The 22,594-nt window shown below is 40.9% G+C and overlaps 5 protein-coding genes across 8 annotated transcripts in view; 1 reads left to right on the top strand and 4 right to left on the bottom strand.

Moving 5' to 3' along the window:
• LOC145463007 (histamine H2 receptor-like) lies at positions 1-3,619 on the top strand. Its single transcript, XM_081446701.1, has one exon. The coding sequence runs from the start codon at positions 1,205-1,207 to the stop codon at positions 2,150-2,152; it is 948 nt and encodes a 315-aa protein (XP_081302827.1). The 5' UTR covers positions 1-1,204; the 3' UTR covers positions 2,153-3,619.
• On the bottom strand, positions 3,611-10,816 carry LOC145463006 (adenosine receptor A2b-like). The gene is made up of 2 exons (XM_081446700.1): positions 9,129-10,816; positions 3,611-5,707 (listed from the first exon to the last, which is right to left on the bottom strand). The coding sequence occupies exon 1, from the start codon at positions 10,519-10,521 to the stop codon at positions 9,559-9,561; it is 963 nt and encodes a 320-aa protein (XP_081302826.1). The 5' UTR covers positions 10,522-10,816; the 3' UTR covers positions 3,611-5,707; positions 9,129-9,558.
• Positions 5,702-7,270, bottom strand: LOC145463008 (adenosine receptor A2b-like). The gene has a single exon (XM_081446702.1). It carries the CDS (start codon positions 7,105-7,107, stop codon positions 6,229-6,231), a length of 879 nt encoding a protein of 292 aa, XP_081302828.1. The 5' UTR covers positions 7,108-7,270; the 3' UTR covers positions 5,702-6,228.
• Positions 10,817-10,937: 121 nt separating the features above from the next.
• LOC145463645 (uncharacterized) lies at positions 10,938-20,013 on the bottom strand. The gene is made up of 2 exons (XM_081447399.1): positions 20,002-20,013; positions 10,938-15,162 (listed from the first exon to the last, which is right to left on the bottom strand). Exons 1-2 carry the CDS (start codon positions 20,011-20,013, stop codon positions 13,618-13,620), a joined length of 1,557 nt encoding a protein of 518 aa, XP_081303525.1. The 3' UTR covers positions 10,938-13,617.
• The window catches only part of LOC145464337 (uncharacterized), a 44,650-nt gene continuing 39,810 nt past the window's right edge, over positions 17,755-22,594 (bottom strand). For all 4 annotated transcript variants that reach the window (XM_081448184.1, XM_081448187.1, XM_081448185.1 and 1 more), the window contains 2 exons: positions 22,329-22,396; positions 17,755-21,662 (listed from right to left, as the gene is read on the bottom strand). In XM_081448184.1, the coding sequence (XP_081304310.1) occupies positions 20,024-21,662; positions 22,329-22,396 (1,707 nt within the window). In that variant the 3' untranslated portion in view covers positions 17,755-20,023. The remainder of the gene's footprint in view (positions 21,663-22,328; positions 22,397-22,594) is intronic.

Below are 22,594 nucleotides of genomic sequence, written 5' to 3'. Positions count from 1 at the left end.
TAAATTTTTTAAAAAGGTGTTTATTTTCCTTTATGTAAGAATCGAATGAGTGCGCGCGTTCTGATTGGTCAATCAGCTATGGTTTATTGTGCCAGTAAACTCATCGAAATTTCGCGTGTCTTCTGAATTATTATATAAAAGCAATAGACCACAAGTTTCTATGGTTTAGAGGCATGATAAACCGCTTGGGATGTTGGAAGAACACTCGAAGAATTCGTAAATCACGAGCCTGCGGCTCGTGATTTACGAATTCTTCTCGTGTTCTTCCAACATCCCGCGTGGTTTATCAGCCTATAAACCATAAAAACTTGTGGTCTATTGCTTAAATGAAGCAGATATAACCTTGAACTTGCTATAATTGCTTTATATTGTTCATTTCTTGGAGTAACCACCTGCAATTTGTGGGAATGACTCTAACATAATAATAAGCACAATTTTAAAAACTTACAAACTGACAAATATTGACCAATAAATGGCATTGCGTGCCGATGACGTTATTAGAGGTTTACAGATAAAAGCCTCGTTGATATCTTTCTTCCAACACCTAATGGGTTTGTACGCAATTTAGCCCCATTTGCATTTCTCGATGATATTTCTTCTAGTTTTGCTGTTATCATACTTTTGCTCCGTTAGGTTGAATAAATAAGGCCAGTATTTTAATCAATGTATTTCTATGCATACTAGCCTTATGCCTTTTATCAACCATTTACTGAAGAGAAATTTAAGCTATATCAACTCAAATGACCTTAATTAAACTGTAGAGTGCATCACCTGGTTTTGCATAAAAAGGCCTTAACTTTAAATTATGAAGAAACTTTAAAGTTGAATTTAAACTGAAATATGCTTCAGCGAGCCTTTTTTGCTCCTGACATTAAAATAGATCTTACGAACAATCTCATTACTGAAGAAATAACGGTAAATGCAAAGATGGAGCCAAGATAGCACACCTTCAAAAAAATCATCCTACGTTGTGTCGGTTTCTGCTTTTATATTCTTCAAGATGTCAAAGGCTGAAATTATGCGGTACCATTACACGGATATACAATTACGAAACTTCCTATAATATGATATGACATCGCCCCATGACCCACCCGCCTTCAACGCAGTGTGTTATCATACAATTTAATCGTTGAAGTCAACGTTTCATTCAGCTTTACATACCGACTAGAACGTGACTATCTTGTAGGCGGAAAATTTAGATACAATGAATGAAGTTGGGGCTGTCCATCCGTCCTACATTGCTAACTGTGTTCTGAACGCTATCACAGCTTACACCGCTATCGTGTTGAACATGATCACAATTCACGCGATGAGAAAAACATCATCGTTGCCAAGTCTGTTAAAAGTACTTCTTCTAAGTCTTGCGGTGTCCGATGTTGGAGTTGGTCTAGTGGTGCAACCGTTCTACATCGCATGGCTCGTAAAACGTATACAACAGAATAGTGCTTCAACAGTAAGCAATCCTAGTTACACAATGGACACCGCGTTTTTCACCATCATGAATCTCTTTTCCTGCGCTTCGTTCTTCAACGTTTTAGCCTTGAGTGTAGACAGATTTCTGGCTATCCATCTTCACCTCAGATATCGAGAATTTGTCACGTACAAGCGTGTTGTTGTTGCGGTAGTCTCAATATGGGTGTTCAGCGCATTTTTTTCGTCAATTAAGTTATGGACGCCAGCGAGTATTACCAAGTCTTTAACGGTTGTTGTCGCCCTTCTCTTCGGTCTTTGTTTTATTTGTACAACAGTTATTTATTACAGGATTTATTTAACCGTGCGACGCCACAGACATCATATTCAATCGGTACATGAAGAACTGGTAGCTACTCAGAATGATGAAATATCCCTGGAAATATCTGGGGAAATATCTGGGGAAATATCAACCAATGTCGTGACCGTCAGGAAATCTGTGCTTGGTACCTTCTACGTATATCTCGTATTTATGCTCTGCTACATGCCAGGGTATTGTATGATGATCGCCCGAATGATCGCCTCTGAAACAAATATCGCCATGAAGGGGTTTGACCCATATGCTTGGACACTAGTGTTTGTCAATTCATCTTTAAACCCTGTTATTTACTGTTGGAAGATGAGGCACATTCGACACGCTATAATGGACATGCTTCGAAATATCCTGGCTAATCGAAATTAAGGAAACCCGAGTTTTGGTGAATTAGTGAGGAGCATTTATAACAAGAAACAGATGGCATGTTCTATATGGTATCGTTTTCAATTTTGTTTTACTCATATTGTTATCCAGCTATACTCGGTAGGGAAGGAATGTTAAAATTGCACGAAACGAGTAATTAAATTGGAAATCAGTCGAAAACTGAGGTTAGTTGGATAATCATAAATACAAATGTCGAGTAATGTGTTTAGTGATGCCACACATTTTGTCTAATCGCTATAAAAATTGATAACATAAGTTTGGAAACTTCTATAATGCTAAACTACCTAAAATCTTTTTAAGTTAAGGTAGTCAGTTAAGGTATCAGAATAGTTTCGTGATCGCAGATGTGATTTTCAGGCAGTCGTAATGGAACTGAATTGAATTTTAGCTGGGAACATCTCGTCGAAACCTTCAAATCTATCTTTATTAGCTTAATGAGAGTAGTTTTGTTAAATTTGCTTCCAATCCAAGTGCCAGAAAGTGTCGCTGAAACTCAGCTTTGATGTTTCTTGGACATATCTTAATTTCAAGTAGTTTATGAACCAGGGGATTACATATGTAACTTGAGGTGACGTTGTTTATAGCTTGTGTGCGGCCGAACATTTAGTCGTTTGAGGTAAATTTCCTCAGATCTCTTTCTAGAAAATAGCCAATAATAGCACGTAACGGCAGCATGGGTAAGTGGAACTAAAAATATATAAAATATATAAATGCTGGCGAAAGAAAAAGATATCATCGTAAATGCTAATGATGGATAAGTTCATTAGGTGATAAATGAAAAATATCTTACAATATTAACGCATAAAAAACCATTTAAAATCATATATACTAAGTCAAGCATTAACCCTTTAACCCCAGAGAATATTAATTGGCACCCAGTGCTGTTAATTGGTCAGTGTTTGGCTAGCTTATTTTTCAGTTTGTAAATAAAATTGTACTTTCCCCAATATAGCATGGTTATAATGTAACACCCCCATATGGCATGGTTGACGTTGTCCTGCCAGCAGTTGGTTTCTCCCACGCCGAACGTTCGGCTTAGGAAGAAGCCAACTGATTAAAAGGTAGGTTGAGGTAAACCACTAAACGGATGAGGGTTCGATCATGCGATAAGCAATATTATAGCTCAGGGGTTTACCAGATGACAAACCTTTTCAAGATTTCTCCGACTACATTCAGTTTTAAATTTATTTCTACCAAAGCTACAGCTCCTTTAATTTTACGCACTACACTGGGCCAAAACCTTTTTTTTTAAAGTGATTTTATCATAGATGGACAGCTGCTTTATTACCTTTAACTTTGACAATAATCGTGCTTAAATAAAATTATCTTATCTTATGATTAAGATGGCGGATGTAAATTTTAATTTGCATGCCAATTTGGCACGGCATTTGCTTGGTTCTTTAAGTAAAATAGAAATAAAAAATAGCTAAGATAATAAATAATAATAATAATAAAAAACTCGAAAAGACTCGAACTGATTGTTCTCAAAGAAGTAAAGGAATCTTTGAAAGTAAAGCTGTTTAGTGGTCAAGTTTCATTACGCCACGATTTTGTGATGTCATCGGAATCGGAAGAGGAAACCAGACATACAATAACCGACCTCCGCCTTTTGATAACATGATTGATTCGAAATGAAATACAACCCCTCCGGAAATACAATTTGTCGCTTGGAACTTTGCATTAGGTTCTTGATGTTTACTATAACTGATAAAATAAAGTCAGCAAGCGGGCGATTTCTAAAAGTACGTGCAGAATTTAAACGTAAAGCTACGCCACGTTTCTGTAACAGCCTCACACAGATGTGACTGATTCTCGTGCCAGAGAAGCCGGTCCCTCCCAGCCGACGGGGCCTAAGCACAAGTAAAAGGTGGTTCAAGAGACACATGATTTTTCTGGATAGATTCTTGGACGAAGATTCTCACTGATTCAGCGCTTGTTGTCCTTCCCGAAAATATGCACTAACTGATGTCTTATACGAAACCGTTCATTTACCTGCCAACTTTAACAGACTTTTTTATCTAGGAAGTTTAAAACATATTCTGGCTGGAAATGGCATTGATATGCTACGTTTTGTAGGGCTTCATTGAATATTCTCTACATAAGCCACCTTTAAACTTAGGCAGCGTCCACACCACATCGGAGAAATCTGAAAACGCAGCTTTTATTTGTACGGTAAGGCCTACCGTCCACACCAATCCGTCAAGAAAAAGGAATTTTTCTAAAAACGCTTTTTAAACCGGAGGAGTTTGAAAACGCCGATTTTTCGTTTTCGTGTGGACTTTGAAAACGGAGCTTTTCGAAAACGATGACATCGCGGTAATCATGTGATTTCTCTGTCCGAGTTATCCTCAAACACAAATCCAAAATGACCGGTGATTGCTGCGTTTTTAAAGTCATCCGGGGTAGTGTGGACGGTAAACATTTGATGCGTTTTCAGAGTGACACCTCCGTTTCAAATTTCTCTGGCCGGCGTAGTGTGGAAGAGGCCTTACTTTATGTCTGTATGGTGCTGTTAGATTATCAAGTTGATATACTTGAGAAGGAAACCAGCCAAGAATTAGCTAGAATCCAGCCAATCAAATCACGTGTCCCCAGAGCCACTATTTTCTAGTGCCAATGCGCCAGCGGCTAAGAGGTAAAAGGCGACTCCTGGGGACTAGAATTGATGTCCATCTGAAAATGAGGTAGCTAATTTTTAAAGTTATCCACAGGACGGTGTTAAATGCTAACAGATTGGACTTCAAATAATCAATAACCTTTGTAAAGCGTTCATATGCTGTATTGACGACAGCCGCCATATTTAATCTTACATTTCAATCGAATTAAGCTCGTGATTTAAATTCTTTTTTGTCATTTCTGATATAATCGTGACCAGATTTCACTCTGTTTGACACTTGACCGTGGGAGATTTGGGCTCGAGATTATGTGCGACGTTTCCCATTTCCTTTGTTTCACGCAAAATATAGGAGACGCCAGTGAGCAGGCTATTCATTGCTTAAGCTTAAACACGCCACATATGAAGGTGTATTCAACCTGTCTATCTTAAAATCAACACCTTTAAATAAAGTTCCTCTTCAAGACCGCATACGATAACTGGAGATAGTCAGGGTGAGCTAGTAAATAAGCTCAATTTTTGGATAGGGAAGTGTTCATGGTTTGAAAAATAGAGAAAATGATGTAACTATATTGGAAAAACCCTAAGCCACGATAAACGTGTCATCAAATATCAATATATTATATATAAGTGACGTAAACAGGTGTTAGAACCAACAACAAAGAGAAGAACATTCGGAGAATTAGAAGAATAGATATTTCGGTGTTGAGTGAGAGGTTTTAAATTCAAAAAGCTCCGCTGATAGGCTACAGTATACAGCACGAAAAGTCACTTGAATAGGATTAAATTCTCACTGAATTAAACCAAATATGTATGTCTGATGACAGCGATCGACGCCAAAACAAAGCGAGTGAACACGTCTTTAAATTGATAGAAGGGTGGGCTAGCTTTAAAGACGTACAATTAAGTTATCAATTCCGTACCTAATGAAAATCTAACTGCATTTTGAGATAAGTGTGTTGTGGTATTTTCCTGAACGTTGCAAGAAAAGTTTCTGCAAGTAAACGAGTACTATTTTTGGAATACAATGATACAAACGAAAATACGGTACAAAATTCAATCCTGTCTGCGGCCGAGGGATTGCAAATGTACGAAACAAAATAACAAAACGGACCCAAGTGAATGTACTCTATGGTGCACACACATAACATCACGTTGCACCAAGATAAGAAAGAAGCAAAAGTCTTAACGCAACGCAGATGAGACAGAAGTTAAAGTTTTGATGGCGGAAAAAGACAATGTTTTCAAGTTTACAAGTTTTATTATACGGTTTCTTACATTAAAGATACGAAAAACAATTGTTTGGACTTAATTTTGGTAGCTCTTTTAATTAGCTTTAACTATATCGCTGTTCATCACAATGTCCTCAGTTGTGACCTCCAAAAAACATTTACTGGTTTCACTTCCTACTTAAGCATCGCTACTTGCTAAATTTAAGCGTTCCCTATTTGTGCCTTGTAAATTTATTCCGCAGTATGTCCACGATGGTATGTCGAATGTGCTTCATCTTCCAGCAGTACACAACAGGGTTTAGAGACGAATTGAGAAATATCAGCGTCCACGAGTACAATCTCAAAGCCTTGATAGCAGTACTTGGTTTAGAGACTATGATATGGGAAAGCATCGCACAATACCCTGGCAAATAGCAGAGAAGGAACACGACATAGACGTAGAATGTACTAATGGCTGATTTCCTCAACTTGAGAAAATTTGCTAGTTCGGTATTATGTACATCTTGGTGTAATCCCAGTTGGGCTAGAATTTGGATTCTGTGGCTTCGCACAGCAAAATAGATCCTTAAATAGACTACTGTTGTACAAATGACACAAATACCGAATATAACAACGCAAATATCATGTTTAGACTTCCACAAATTAGTTAATGAAAGAAATGCACTTAACAGCCACAGTGCAACGACTGCAGCAACAACTCGCTTGTGAGTCACAAGTTCCTGGTATCTGAGATGGAGATGAATCGCCAAGAATCTGTCCACACTTATGGCTACAACACCAAAGAACGAGGCGAGAAAAAACAGCTCCGTGACGATAAGAAACGGCTCTTTGTTATAATCTGGATTGCTTTCCGTGTCTTGCTGTAACCGAAAGACCAAGAGCGTGATAAAAAAAGGTTGCACCACAAAACCAACACAAAGATCAGAAACAGCAAGACTCAGCAGCAGTGTTTTGAGAGGGTCTGGAAGCGACGAAGTTCTTCTGATTGCGTGGACTGTCACAATGTTCAACATGATAGCAGCGTAAGCTGAGAAGCCGTTGAACACACTGTTAGCAATGTAAGACGGATAGAGAACTTCAGCTTCATTCATTATTAAACCTTTCCAAAACGTTTCCGCTGTAAAATTGATCTGTAATTATTTTTCTTGTGTAAGAGATGGTTTAACCTTGACGGCGAAAAGCGGGATACAAAAACTTCCCTCCTTCCTTCCTTCCTGCTATGATTTATGCGAATACCAAACCATCTGCTCTCCTTCTAGCAAAAAATATTTAAAACAAGGCTGGTTTATTTTAACCCATGAAGTTATTGTTAAATTTAATAGTTTTGTTATAATTTCCCTCTTAAAACCAGAGAACAAGGACAGAACTAAACTATTAACTATTTTATGCTTTTCTAGAAACACAATTATATTGAAAGTCGTATTTTTTGCTGTTAAAAGAATGAAAATCGAGGTTAAAATGCCGAATTTGAATATAAGTTTGAACATGATGACAAATAATATTGCTTATATTGAATTCATGATGACGTCTTGTTCAGTTTCGTCAGAGTCCCTAAGATATTTTGGACACTGAAATATGGAACAAAACACTTGCTGTATTAGGAGCCCTTGGCTCATGGGTTCCTGGCTGTATTTGTCCCAAATGCAGTATATTTCGACGGAAAGCTGCGTTAAAAACGTTTAATACTCTTTTCCTCTTTGACAGCTAAACACAGATCTGTCAGACGTGTCAGTAATCAGAAAGGTTGCTCATGTCAAAGCAAGCTGGTTTGAATAGAGCATGCACAGCACCTTTTTGATTCCTGGTTCAGTTGAGACAGGAAATCATCGCATGAAGGTGGCTCCATAAAGTAATCATTTATGGCGTTGACGCACCCAAGTGTTATGTTTTGAATGCTGTTTTTGCATTCGTTTTTACACCTGATCCTCTCGAACCTATTACATGTAATAAGCAACGATTAAATAGTGTTTTACTATCATCTCTGTTAAAATGTTGGGTTTTAGTCTTGAATTATTAATGCCCAAAAAATGTGGTTTTAACTTTTTTATCGCTGTATTTGTGACTTTCTTGAATTTCCTTCGGTGAAATCTTCCAAAATTTCACAGTACATTACATCCTCGGGGATGAGAATTTTTAACACGACAAAAGTAGGGTTTGTATCAGCAGAATTTTCGATTTTTGCAAATTTATGTCTTTTACCGTTGTGAAAAAAATGGTCTCACAGATTTCCCTGAAAAGCGAGCTCCGTCGACTAAAGTAAAATATTTACTACAAGTCTGCCAAATTTTACGGAATTTAACCGAAGGAAACGCGAGAAAATTCACTGTCAGTTTTGCTTTTTGTGCTTATGTTGACGTCATAAAATATCGAAAAACACTGTCGTTTTTCTTCGAACGCGAGCGCGCGCAGATTACTTGAGCTTTCGTCCTCAGCACGCGTGCGATCGCAAAACCATAGGAAGCCACCTTAACAGCATTGCTTCATGCAACGACCCTCAACAACGGCCGCAAAAGAGACTATTTTTGTAGTCCTCTGATTTTCTCATCCAATTGTTTCCAAATTGGACAGCATGTAGTCCTATTATATACACAAGTTTTCGAAAATAAAACTGCAGAAAGACTATTAAAATGTCATACAATTTGAATACCTTTTGATAATTTCTGATAACTTTTGGTCGAGAATACATTTCAATGTTAATCTTTAAAAAGATTGATATTGTAATAAAACTCACAGAACAAGTGTCAACGTAGTGTTATTATAACTGTTCACCATAAACAAAGCTTTCTTCTCTTTTTCAATTTTGCTCTTGCCTGCAACGCAAATTCTTGAAAAAAACAAAGAACCAACCAACAACAAAGAGATGAGCATTCGGATAATTAGAAGAATAGATATTTCGATGTTGAGGAGAGGTTTTAAACGCAAAAAGCTCCGCTGATAGGCTAGAGTATACAGCACGAAAAGTCACTTGAATAGGATTAAATTCTCACTGAATTAAGCCAAATATGTATGTCTGATGACAGCGCTCGACGCCAAAACAAAGCGACTGAACACGTCTTAAAATTGATAGAAGGGTGGGCTAGCTTTAAAGACGCACAAGATATCAATTCCGTACCTAACGAAAATATAACTGCATTTTGAGATAAGTGGGTTGTGGTATTTTCCTGAACGTTGCAAGAAAAGTTTCTGCAAGTAAACGAGTACTATTTTTGGAATACGATGATACAAACGAAAATACGGTACAAAATTCAATCCTGTCTGCGGCCGAGGGATTGCAAATGTACGAAATAAAATAACAAAACGGACCCACGTGAATGTGCTCTACGGTGCACACACATAACATCACGTTGCACCCAGATAAGAAAGAAGCAAAAGTTTTAACGGAACGCAGATGAGACGGAAGTTAAAGTTTTGATGGCGGAAAAAGACAATGTTTTCAAGTTTACAAGGTTTTATCATACGGTTTCTTGCATTAAAGACACGAAAAACAATTGTTTGGACTTAATTTTGGTAGCTCTTTTAATTAGCTTTAACTATATCGCTGTTCATCCCAATGTCCTCAGTTGTGACCTCCAAAAAACGTTTACTGGTTTCACTTCGTACTTAAGCTTGCTAAATTTAAGCGTTCCGTAGTTGTGCCTTGTAAATTTATTCCGCAGTATGTCCACGATGGTATGTCGAATGTGCTTCATCTTCCAGCAGTACACAACAGGGTTTAGAGACGAATTGAGAAATACCAGCGTCCACGAGTACAATCTCAAAGCCTTGATAGCAGTACTTGGTTTAGAGACTATGATATGGGAAAGCATCGCACAATACCCTGGCAAATAGCAGAGAAGGAACACGACATAGACGTAGAATGTACTAATGGCTGATTTCCTCAACTTGAGAAAATTTGCCAGTTCGGTATTATGTACATCTTGGTGTAATCCCAGTTGGGCTAGAATTTGGATTCTGTGGCTTCGCACAGCAAAATAGATCCTTAAATAGACTACTGTTGTACAAATGACACAAATACCGAATATAACAACGCAAATATCATGTTTAGACTTCCACAAATTAGTTAATGAAAGAAATGCACTTAACAGCCACAGTGCAACGACTGCAGCAACAACTCGCTTGTGAGTCACAAGTTCCTGGTATCTGAGATGGAGATGAATCGCCAAGAATCTGTCCACACTTATGGCTACAACACCAAAGAACGAGGCGAGAAAAAACAGCTCCGTGACGATAAGAAACGGCTCTTTGTTATAATCTGGATTGCTTTCCGTGTCTTGCTGTAACCGAAAGACCAAGAGCGTGATAAAAAAAGGTTGCACCACAAAACCAACACAAAGATCAGAAACAGCAAGACTCAGCAGCAGTGTTTTGAGAGGGTCTGGAAGCGACGAAGTTCTTCTGATTGCGTGGACTGTCACAATGTTCAACATGATAGCAGCGTAAGCTGAGAAGCCGTTGAACACACTGTTAGCAATGTAAGACGGATAGAGAACTTCAGCTTCATTCATTATTAAACCTTTCCAAAACGTTTCCGCTGTAAAATTGATCTGTAATTATTTTCCTTGTGTAAGAGATGGTTTAATCTTGACGGCGAAAAGCGGGATACAAAAACTTCCCTCCTTCCTTCCTTCCTGCTATGATTTATGCGAATACCAAACCATCTGCTCTCCTTCTAGCAAAAAATATTTAAAATAAGGCTGGTTTATTTTAACCCACGAAGTTATTGTTAAATTTAATAGTTTTGTTATAATTTCCCTCTTAAAACCAGAGAACAAGGACAGAACTAAACTATGAACTATTTGATGCTTTTCTAGAAACACAATTATATTGAAAGTCGTATTTTTTGCTCTTAAAAGAATGAAAATCGAGGATAAAATGCCGAATTTGAATATAAGTTTGAACATTATGCCAATTATATTGCTTATATTGAATTCATGATGACGTCTTGTTCAGTTTCGTCAGAGTCCCTAAGATATTTTGGACACTGAAATATAAAACAAAACACTTGCTGTATTAGGAGCCCGTGGCTCATGGGTTCCTGGCTGTATTTGTCCCAAATGCAGTATTTTTCGACGGAAAGCTGCGTTAAAAACGTTTAATACTCTTTTCCTCTTTGACAGCTAAACACAGATCTGTCAGACGTGTCAGTAATCGGAAAGGTAGCTCATGTCAAAGCAAGCTGGTTTGAATAGGGCATGCACAGCACCTTTTTGATTCCTGGTTCAGTTGAGACAGGAAATCATCGCATAAAGGTGGCTCCACAAGGCAATCATTTATGGCGTTGACGCGCCGAAGTGTTATGTTTTGAATACTGTTTTTGCATTCGGTTTTACACCTAGTCCTCTCAAACTTATTACATGTAATAAGCAATGATTTTTGAAAATAGTGTTTATCAAAAATAGTGTCTATCATCTCTGTTAAAATTTTGGGTTTTATTCTTGAATTAGAAATGCCCAAACAAATGTGGTTTTTGTTTTTTTTCTGGCTTCATTTGTGATTTTCTTGAATTTCCTTTAGTGAAATTTTCCAAACTTTTCACAACACATCGCATCCTGCACCCGTGGGATACGAATTTTAAACACGAAAAAAGTAGAGTTTGTACCGGCAGATTTTTTTCGATTTTTGCAAATTTATGTCTTTTACCGCTGTGAAAAAACTGGTCTCACACACCTTATTCCAAAATGGCCGCCATTTAAGTATTCTTTTGTTTACTTGCAAATTAGCCCTTGTTGGCTCGTTCTTAAACTCGAAATTCAAAAGAATATTTTCCCTTAAACGAGGCAACAAGGGCTCATTTTCAAGTAAACAAAAGAATACTAAAACGACGGCCATTTTGGAATAAGTTGTATAGATTTCCCTGAAAAACGAGCTTCGACTAACTTAAAATATTTACTACCAGTCTGCTAAATTCTACGGAATTTCACCGAAGGAAACGCGAGAAAATTCAATGTCAGTTTTGCTTTTTGTGCTTATGTTGACGTCATAAAATATCGAAAAACACTATCGTTTTTCTTCGAGCGCGAGCGCGCGCAGATTACTTGAGCTAAACAAACATGCCGTCAATAGAGCGATCATTTTATTTACTCAACACCCGCACTATCTGTGCTATTTTTCTCTATAATTGAACGCAGTGTATTGATGGCTTTAGTCTTTTATTACAAAGATATGTTAGAAAAAGTAACGATGCAAAGAACCCAGCAATTCTCAGCTTTTTCTTTGTTACCGAAAGAACCCAGTTAATGTTGCAGTTCCTAGGGAGTAATGCTTTAATTATCCCGACAAACACAAGCAATAAACACGCGTTCTATGGCGTAAAGGGGGGAACACCGCTCCGCAATCGGCGTGACAGACGAACTTCCATTGCATGACCAAATGCCAAACTTATCTCCCCAGCGGTTAATTCTGCACTGGATCGGACAAGTCGGCGAGGCCAAAAGCTTGCGCGTCCTAGTAGCGTAACTCTAAACGGCACTACGAGCTGACCTCCGGTCAGCATCGTGCTAGAGTGTAGACAGTTCTCAAGCCTTACTTATCTCCCCAGCACTATGAGCCGACTCCGCCGGCACGTGCTGGATCGGACAAGAAGAGGCATAAAAGAGCGTTAAATAGCGCCACTAAATTAGCGAAAACGAAGCTTGGGGAAGTCGCTGCAAGACTTAACCGATAGCGTGGCACGAGAGGTGAACCCCAGTTTATTATTTATATTAATGAACAACGACAATAAACCTCCAAAGGGAGGGAAGGGTGGGAGTTACAATTTCGAGGGCTAACTAAAAGTTACAGTAGTGATATAACGAGCGAATGATGCTAAAGTCCAAGCTAAGCCTCTTTTATCGGTAGACTGATGTCTAGGTTTAAACCAATATAAAATCGTGTACCATGAAACGTACAGAGTCCATGCGGCCTTGAACGAAACAAGAATGGGGCAATTTAAAAGACTAGCCATACAAAAAGCATGATATAGTTAAACCGGACGTTGTTGCAACATGTATACGTGAAAGGCTATTGTGAATATTGTTTAAACTAGACAAGAAAGACTTCTATAATGTTCTAACGCGTAACAGTTCTATTGCGTTACGTTTAACAACAGTAAGCAGTGACTGTACGTAAATAGCGTCACGCTCCATTAACTGCGCTTTAACGATTGACTTTAAAGCTTTATTAAATGCAGCGCATGCGTAGTAAGTTAAAAGAGTGCAATGGAATGAAAAATTGCACTCCGGAAATACGCCTATTTCTCGAGAACTACTCATTAGAATTTCAGGAAACTTGGCACGAAAATACTTTAGGAAACAAGTAACTGAAGCACTGAAAATAATTGAACTTTAACAAAGGAAATTCTAGATAATCCAGTGAACCGTCAACATGGGATAATTAAAGATCTCTCTGTTAAATTATTAGCAAAATGATGTTAACTTGTAAGAATCGTTACAAGCTTGTCGAGGAAAAGGTTGTTGTTATTCATCGTGGTAGATGCAATAATAAAGTGTATTATCGTTTGTCTCACGATGTAGTCACTAGAGATGTAGATCGCGACGTTTCGACTGCTTACTGCTAGTCTTCTTCAGGCGATAAGGTCGACTGATTGCACGGTATCATTTATATCACAAAGGTCGGCTGTGATTGGTGCATTTCGATCCTCCTATTGTTCCATTGTTCCGGCGAGTAGCTGTTCCCTCAGTGGTCCGCTGTTGTACCGTTCTCCTGTTGTTGTGTTTCTTGATCGTGGGTATCCATGCTTCAGGAATTTCAATTCCACTATCCCTGTTGATGTTGTTAGGGTGAAGTCTTATGTGAATAGCTTCCTTGACCCTACGTGTGTACCAGTGAGGATCTCGATCAATAAACTTGACCTCATTCCAGATAGGATAGTGGCCGGTCTCGTGGGTGTGTTCAGAAACGGCGGAGGTCTGGGTACGGGCGAGTCGTAGATCCCTGTCGTGTTCTTTGATCCTCTCCTGCATAGATCTCCCTGTTTCCCCGATGTAGACTTTGCCGCACTCACAGGGAATCCTGTAGACAACACCATCTTGTTTAGCCGGGTTGACGTTGTCCTTTGGTCGCACTAAGTGTGACCGAAGTGTCGTGTCGGACTTAAAGACGGTGCGAATGCCTTGTTGTTCTAGGCAGCGGCGGAGAGACTCCGAAACTCCTTGGACATAAGGTAAAACGGCGGTGGATTTAAATTCCGCGACAGGCTCTCTTCTTGGGGTTGTTCGTGCCTTTGTGATCTTCTGTACAAAAGAGGAGGGATATCCATTAGAAACAAGTAAAGATGACAAATGTTTCTTCTCTCCAGCGATTACTGATGGTTTGGTGACGAGACGTTTAGCCCGGTCGTACCGACACTTCACAATACCGCGCTTTACTGACTGAGGGTGGTGTGAATCATACGCTAGGTACTGATCAGTATGTGCTGGTTTCCTGTAGACACTGGTGGTAAGGCGGCCATCAGGTTCTCTGTAAACTGATGTGTCGAGAAAGGCGATCTTGTTGTTGTTCTCGATCTCCATGGTGAAACGGATTGATGGTTGTTGACTGTTCAGGTGTTGCAGAAAGACGTCAACTCTATCCCGATCCAGGATGGTGAAAGTATCATCTACGTAGCGTTTCCAGATCTTAGGCTTGCAAGGTGCGGCCTCTATTGCTTGTTCTTGAAATATCTCCATGTAGAGATTAGCAATAACCGCGGATACAGGGCTCCCCATGGCTGTGCCGTCTCGTTGTTCGTAAATCGATCCGTTGTACTGGAAGTACGTAGATCTTAATACGAGATTCAAGAGGTCCGCGATTTGAACTGGTGTAAGCGTCGTGCGGTCAGCCAGGCCTGCGTCGTTCTCCATTTTTTGTAGCGCGGCTTGTACGGCGCCCTCGATCGGTACGTTGGTAAACAGTGACTCTACGTCGAAAGACACCATGATCTCGTGGTCCTGGATCTCTTCACTGGCGATGGTGGAGGCGAAGTCAGTTGAGTTCTTCACTGTGAAGTTCGAGTCACCTGCAAGAGGAGATAATACGTTAGCCAAGAAAGCAGACAGGTCGTATGCAAAGGTGTTGACACACGACACAATTGGCCTAAGCGGTGTGTCGGCCTTGTGGATCTTCGGCAAACCATAGATCCTTGGTGGTTGTTTGCGTCGGGGTCTGATCTATGGTTTGCCGAAGATCCACAAGGCCGACACACCGCTTAGGCCAATTGTGTCGTGTGTCAACACCTTTGCATACGACCTGTCTGTCTGTCTAGATCAGACCCCGACGCAAACAACCACCAAGGATCTATGGTTTGCCGAAGATCCACAAGGCCGACACACCGCTTAGGCCAATTGTGTCGTGTGTCAACACCTTTGCATACGACCTGTCTGCTTTCTTGGCTAACGTATTATCTCCTCTTGCAGGTGACTCGAACTTCACAGTGAAGAACTCAACTGACTTCGCCTCCACCATCGCCAGTGAAGAGATCCAGGACCACGAGATCATGGTGTCTTTCGACGTAGAGTCACTGTTTACCAACGTACCGATCGAGGGCGCCGTACAAGCCGCGCTACAAAAAATGGAGAACGACGCAGGCCTGGCTGACCGCACGACGCTTACACCAGTTCAAATCGCGGACCTCTTGAATCTCGTATTAAGATCTACGTACTTCCAGTACAACGGATCGATTTACGAACAACGAGACGGCACAGCCATGGGGAGCCCTGTATCCGCGGTTATTGCTAATCTCTACATGGAGATATTTCAAGAACAAGCAATAGAGGCCGCACCTTGCAAGCCTAAGATCTGGAAACGCTACGTAGATGATACTTTCACCATCCTGGATCGGGATAGAGTTGACGTCTTTCTGCAACACCTGAACAGTCAACAACCATCAATCCGTTTCACCATGGAGATCGAGAACAACAACAAGATCGCCTTTCTCGACACATCAGTTTACAGAGAACCTGATGGCCGCCTTACCACCAGTGTCTACAGGAAACCAGCACATACTGATCAGTACCTAGCGTATGATTCACACCACCCTCAGTCAGTAAAGCGCGGTATTGTGAAGTGTCGGTACGACCGGGCTAAACGTCTCGTCACCAAACCATCAGTAATCGCTGGAGAGAAGAAACATTTGTCATCTTTACTTGTTTCTAATGGATATCCCTCCTCTTTTGTACAGAAGATCACAAAGGCACGAACAACCCCAAGAAGAGAGCCTGTCGCGGAATTTAAATCCACCGCCGTTTTACCTTATGTCCAAGGAGTTTCGGAGTCTCTCCGCCGCTGCCTAGAACAACAAGGCATTCGCACCGTCTTTAAGTCCGACACGACACTTCGGTCACACTTAGTGCGACCAAAGGACAACGTCAACCCGGCTAAACAAGATGGTGTTGTCTACAGGATTCCCTGTGAGTGCGGCAAAGTCTACATCGGGGAAACAGGGAGATCTATGCAGGAGAGGATCAAAGAACACGACAGGGATCTACGACTCGCCCGTACCCAGACCTCCGCCGTTTCTGAACACACCCACGAGACCGGCCACTATCCTATCTGGAATGAGGTCAAGTTTATTGATCGAGATCCTCACTGGTACACACGTAGGGTCAAGGAAGCTATTCACATAAGACTTCACCCTAACAACATCAACAGGGATAGTGGAATTGAAATTCCTGAAGCATGGATACCCACGATCAAGAAACACAACAACAGGAGAACGGTACAACAGCGGACCACTGAGGGAACAGCTACTCGCCGGAACAATGGAACAATAGGAGGATCGAAATGCACCAATCACAGCCGACCTTTGTGATATAAATGATACCGTGCAATCAGTCGACCTTATCGCCTGAAGAAGACTAGCAGTAAGCAGTCGAAACGTCGCGATCTACATCTCTAGTGACTACATCGTGAGACAAACGATAATACACTTTATTATCGTTACAAGCTTGTTGCATGCAAATTATAAAAAAATCTAATGATTAGATTTTCTACAAATAAACAAATCCGATTTTGAAGGTCTATTTATATTTATTCATGTTGCCATGGCAACGGCACATACGTCAGGTTAACCATCAAAAAACCAACGTTTGTGTTGTTAACTTGCTTGCTGCCATTTTTGACGACCGAGGGATCAAGGGTTTTAGAGAAAAAGGTGAATGAAACACAGATATCAAAAACTGTGTTCAGCCACCTTAACAGCATTGCGTCATGCAACGACCCTCAACAACGGCCGCAAAAGAGACTATTTTGGTAGTCCTCTGATTTTTCTTATCCACTTGTTTCCAAATTGGACAGCATGTAGTCCTATTATATACACCAGGTTGGGAAAATAAAACTGCGGAAAGACTATTAAAATGTCATACAATTTGAATACCTTTTGATAATTTCTGATAACTTTTGGGCCAGAATACATTTGAATGTTAATCTTTAAAAAGATTGATATTGTAATAAAACTCACAGAACAAGTGTCAACCTAGTGTTATTATAACTGTTCACCATAAACAAAGCTTTCTTCTCTTTTTCAATTTTGCTCTTGCCTGCAACGCAAATTCTTGAAAAAAATTTTTGTTGAGGTGCATGTCATGTCGACGCACTACGGAATAACAAGTAACTGAAACAAGATGATTAAAAATTGTTCTGTGTTCGGCAAAAAGACTGCTTCTTTAACCCCTAAAAGTTACGATGAGCATTCCGTTCTTTTTATATGCGAGCCCCCCCCCCCCGCCCCCCTCCGCCCCCGCGGGATTTTAAAGTGTCATAAAATTCCTCATTACCCGGATTGAACCAAAGTCGTTAAAACTAATTTTATTAATCGCTCGAGACTTCAATACATGTAAGTGATGAGTTGGGTGTGAAGATATGAGACGCACCTGCGAAAATTATAGCTTGAAAATTATCTGATTACATCTAAAATATCACTGGATGTATTGTATTTCACACGCTCATGCTGTCTAACTAACTGAAGAATATATGAAATAAACGGGATTCTTTCCTGGAATCGTGCACTAATCATTTGAATAACTTTAATCGGTTCATAGAAGTGTTTTAGTGAATTAAACTTAAACACACACCAAGACACCTCTGTGAATGTAGGAAACCCATGCTTTTCTATGGTTTTTACATGTAATATACCATGCATAGTTTTTTACGGGTCCAAAGGAGCTACTTCACGGTTTGCTCATCTTGAAAAGTTAAGCCTAAATTTCAAGTTGGTCGTTTGTAATCCGTGTTAATCTTTTCCATCCTTAACCATCTGTTCTTCTATGGCTTATTATTATCTCTGGTGTTTTTCTATCTTAGTAAACTACTATTTCAGGTTTCCCTCAATTTAAAGGTAATTTTGTACATGGCCAAAATAACTCAAAATGCCGTGACTGAGCTCCTTCGAAATATAACAATCACTCTTAAAACATCCATGTTTTAATGGGGTTTGAAACACACCATTCATTTCTAAGCAGGATGCCGTAAGATGAGAAACTAGTTCGTTTCCAAATCAGAAGTCCGAGACACGTGTTTACCAAACCGACTTAGGAAATTCTCTCCACACCCCAAGCTGTTGACAATGCCTGTAAACTATAGAAATGCTTGCTCTATAGCCTCTTCCAGGCGTTCAGTTAGTGGGGGCGCAGCGCAGAAATTGCGCACGAAGCCTCTCTCTCCTTTATTTCATTCCGCCGTGTTTTGCGCTGCGCCCCAACTAACTGAACACCTGCAAAATTTAAAGCTACCTGCTATACTGATTTAAAAATGTTAGTAACGTGATTTACCAAAATTATAGCCAATAGCTATTAGCCAAGCATATGCGCAGTTATATATTTTAATAATTGCGATGCCATCCGGGCTAACGCGGACGTAACTCTCGCTTGCTTCGGTGGTGTGAAACAACAGTCGGAAATCCGTCTCTATTTGTAGGCTAAACTTTACAGGGCTACACCGTGCGGCACATTTCGTCGCTCATAATCTTTTAACTACCCTTGTTTATTTTCAGCTCTCGTTCACACTAATACGTTTTCAACACGATGCGTTTTTGATAACGCGTTTTATCTGAAAACGCTCCCCGTCTGCACTACCACACAGACCGTCCAAATACGCTGATAGGCTACGACAACTTTAATTTACACATTTCAGAAAGCCTCCGTTTTTGCTGTTCACAGCAATACTATAAGGCTCCGCTTCCAGAAGTCTCTCTTCTGGACAGCGTTTTCAAATGTATGCGTTTCCGATGAAAGCAACGAGCGTTTTCGATCGGTTGGCAAAAATACATCAGAAAGTATGCGTCCTTAAAAGCAAATAAGCTAGTGTGAACAAGGCCTCAGTTTATCATCACTTCTTTGGTGTTTTTCTGCCTTAGAAAACCATCATTCTGAATTTTCCTCAATTTGAAAGCAGTTTTGTACATCAGAAAAATGACTTAAGACATCGTGGCACAGGCCCTTGAAACAAGCCTATTCGTGAAACCCTTCAAATTTTTCAACATCGTGCCTACTAGAAAACGAATCATATTTTTATAAACGTATCCCCGGCCTGCGCATTGAAAATCTTCCACTAACTAGCCTGCTACGCAGGCGCAAAACGGGGGAGATTGGGGGAAGGAGGGAGAGCGGGTATGGACGCAGGGGGTGAGTAGTGGACTACTCAACATTAATGGAATACTATGATACTATGAAGGCAAAGGACTCAACCCAAAATTCAGTGATCGGCTTCCTCTATGTTACACGAGAACGTCTGATGAAACCTTTTCTTTAGTAAACTTAGTGTAGACTGATCTACTTGTAACTTCTCTTAACCATGCTATAACAAATGAACTCAGGAGGGTTATGAGAGTGTAGGTTCAGATAACCCGTGTTATCTACATGAAACATCAAAATCTTCAAGAAAATGAGTTCAAGAAAATGTGTGAAAAAAACTAAATGGAATTCTAAGGCTTTTTAAAGACTTCAAATGCTTTAGCCAGGCTATTTGATTGACTTGGGGACCTTACAAAAGCGGTTTAAGCTGTCGTCATTTACCGTCACAAACATGGCGGGTAAATCACACCTTCAAGGAACTGACAACGTTCATTTTGACAACAGTGCTGTCCGCTATGTCACTAAAATTTACATTTTGATTGCTTGCGCCAGCGATTTGAGCTGGTCTGGCGTGTAGCAATGTTCGCTTGTGCTCTTTTCGCGTCACCAGTTTGGTTTTCTTTCTCAAGGTCGGCTCTCCCCTGGAATCCAAGAACTTATCAACAATGGTCTCCCAGTCGACCACGGAATAGATGAGACACCATTCCTGGTAAGAACTTTCACCCATGGATTCTTCCCGCCTGAACTTGTCCCTTAGCTTTCGACGGCGCTGAGGAGCGCTTAAGCCATTCGGCTCACTCCCTGCCACTGCGTTCTCTGGCGTGCGACACCGACAGCGAGTCCTGTACAACCTCTTGCAGATGCGAACCAGTTTCGAGAAGAGATTGATGGGCGTCGGGTTGGCGGTCTCGCGTTCCATGTTTCTGATGAGCCGTGCGCGTCCGAACTTCCACTCGACGTCGGACTGTTCTTGGAGCCGTTGGTACGTGTCGCTCATCATGGCAATGAGGAGGTTGATGAGGACGATGATACACAGGACATTGTAGAGACCGAACACCACCTTCGACATGTTCCGGGTATTTTCTGGCGCATCTGTGATGGAAGAGAAGTCCTTTTGATTTGTCAGACCAAAGATGCCAAAGAAGAGCAATTCCACGATGAGTACGAAATCTGGCGTTGTCGTCGTGGCTGTGTACGAGTTCTCCCCGTCTACCTCTAAAGGCTTAAAAACTGCGGTGAGCTGCAAGGCGAAACTGGTGAAGAAGATGGTCAAGATCAGCAGAAAGCGAAGCACGTCTACGACAAGATGGCCGATGATCACTCCCCACGGACCAAACAATCGGTGAATGGACAAAAACTGAAGGAGCTGTAGAACGCACAACGTCAGCGCCACGCCCAGACATTGGTTTCGCACGAACACGATGTTAAGTCTCTCGGAGCCGTGATAGCCAATGGCAATGATCCGCAGCAGCTCCGAAAAAAGAGCCAAGAAGACCACGATGGTAGGGAACCATCCCAAGCCGCTTCGTTCGCGTTCGCTGCTGATCTCCGACAGCAGCATACCTAGGATCCAGATGTAGAGGAAATACTCGTACCAGTGAGGTGTCAGGACGTGGCCGGAGTAATTCCAGGGCACGACAACTGTCAGACACAGGATAAGGATCAGGTAAAGGTGGGAGATGAGTCGGCAGATGAACTTGATGATGGGGATCTGTCGGTGCTTGTTCTTGAATGGAAGCGACAGGTACACCCAGAGGGGCGGGAAGATTAACGCCACAAGGAACAACAGCATAAACTTCCACTGTTCCCACTTGAGATCGCCAAACCAGATCTGCGTGACGTACTGTTGGACTAGAGAATGCGATACGCACTGCTTCAGCTCGCATTCGATCAGGAAATCCAAAAACGCCACGTTCTTTCCATCAAGGGAATTAAGGACTGCTTCAGAATCCTCCGCGCAGGAGATGCTGATCAAATCCTTCGCCATGGTCTCGCAGAAACTGCTGGCTATGTCCAGCTCCACTGTGTTTTCTTTGTTCTTAGTGGTTTCAATGCGGTAGTGTCGCGACAGGAAGGAGGAAATGTGAACTGGTGCAGGTGCACTGAAGAAAATAAAACCATATCAATTGTCAATTTAAACAACCACTTTTACCCTAGACTAGGGAAGACGCGCTGGCCTCACGGTTAGCGAGCTGGACTCCAGGTTCGAGCCCTGGCTGGTGTCACTCCGATGTGTTCTTAAACAAGACACTTTACTCTCACAGAGCCTCTTTTCACCCAGGTGTATAAATAGGGATCGCAAGGCGTTGAATAAGCATCTCATCTATCCGGGAGTAGAAATATTCCTAGCCACTCTATGCTACGGAAACCGAAGATAAGCGTCGGCCCGATGGGCCACTAGGTTCCGTATTTCAACTTTTCCAGGAGAGAAGTTTGTTTCCGGGATGGGGAGGGAAATGTTTTTAGTTCCGTCTACAGACTGTCTTTAGAATTTTCTAGCTGTATCGTAGCATCGTGTTTATAAAAGCCACTGATTTCGTAGCACGATTAGTTCGTTCTTTCGCCGGTCAGAAAATCCATCGTCCTTACGTTTATTAGTTGTTCTGTTCTTCTCACCGTCTGTCCGTCCATCAGAAGGTCTTTTCGCTTACCCGTTCCTTCGTTCGTTCGCTCACTTCCTCGCTTGTTCGTCAGTCAATCAGTCACTTTGTCAGTCATTTTTATCACATAATAGACTAAACTAAAAGTCGAATTTGAGTAATACATACCTAAGCACAAAGTTCATCAAAGATTTGTGATTGCCCGAGCGGGAGCATATAACAAGGTCGACTAAAAACTGCAACAACAAAAAGAAGATCGCTTATAATGAGAAAAAAACAACAACAAACGTCTAGAATGAGAATCAAAGTAACGTGAAAATATCCTGGTCTTCGAAAGCCGAAAAAGGGAACGGAAAATACCGGGACACTGAACGTCACTGTATGCCGGACCTACCCTCCTCTCCCTTCTTCAATTTGTTCTTTGCGGAAGTAAG

This window comes from Orbicella franksi, chromosome 12 (genome assembly GCF_964199315.1).
Source record: "Orbicella franksi chromosome 12, jaOrbFran1.1, whole genome shotgun sequence".
NCBI lineage: Eukaryota > Metazoa > Cnidaria > Anthozoa > Scleractinia > Merulinidae > Orbicella > Orbicella franksi.
The sequence above is the reverse complement of the archived record's forward strand: the minus strand, read 5'-3'. Positions and strand labels throughout refer to the sequence as shown.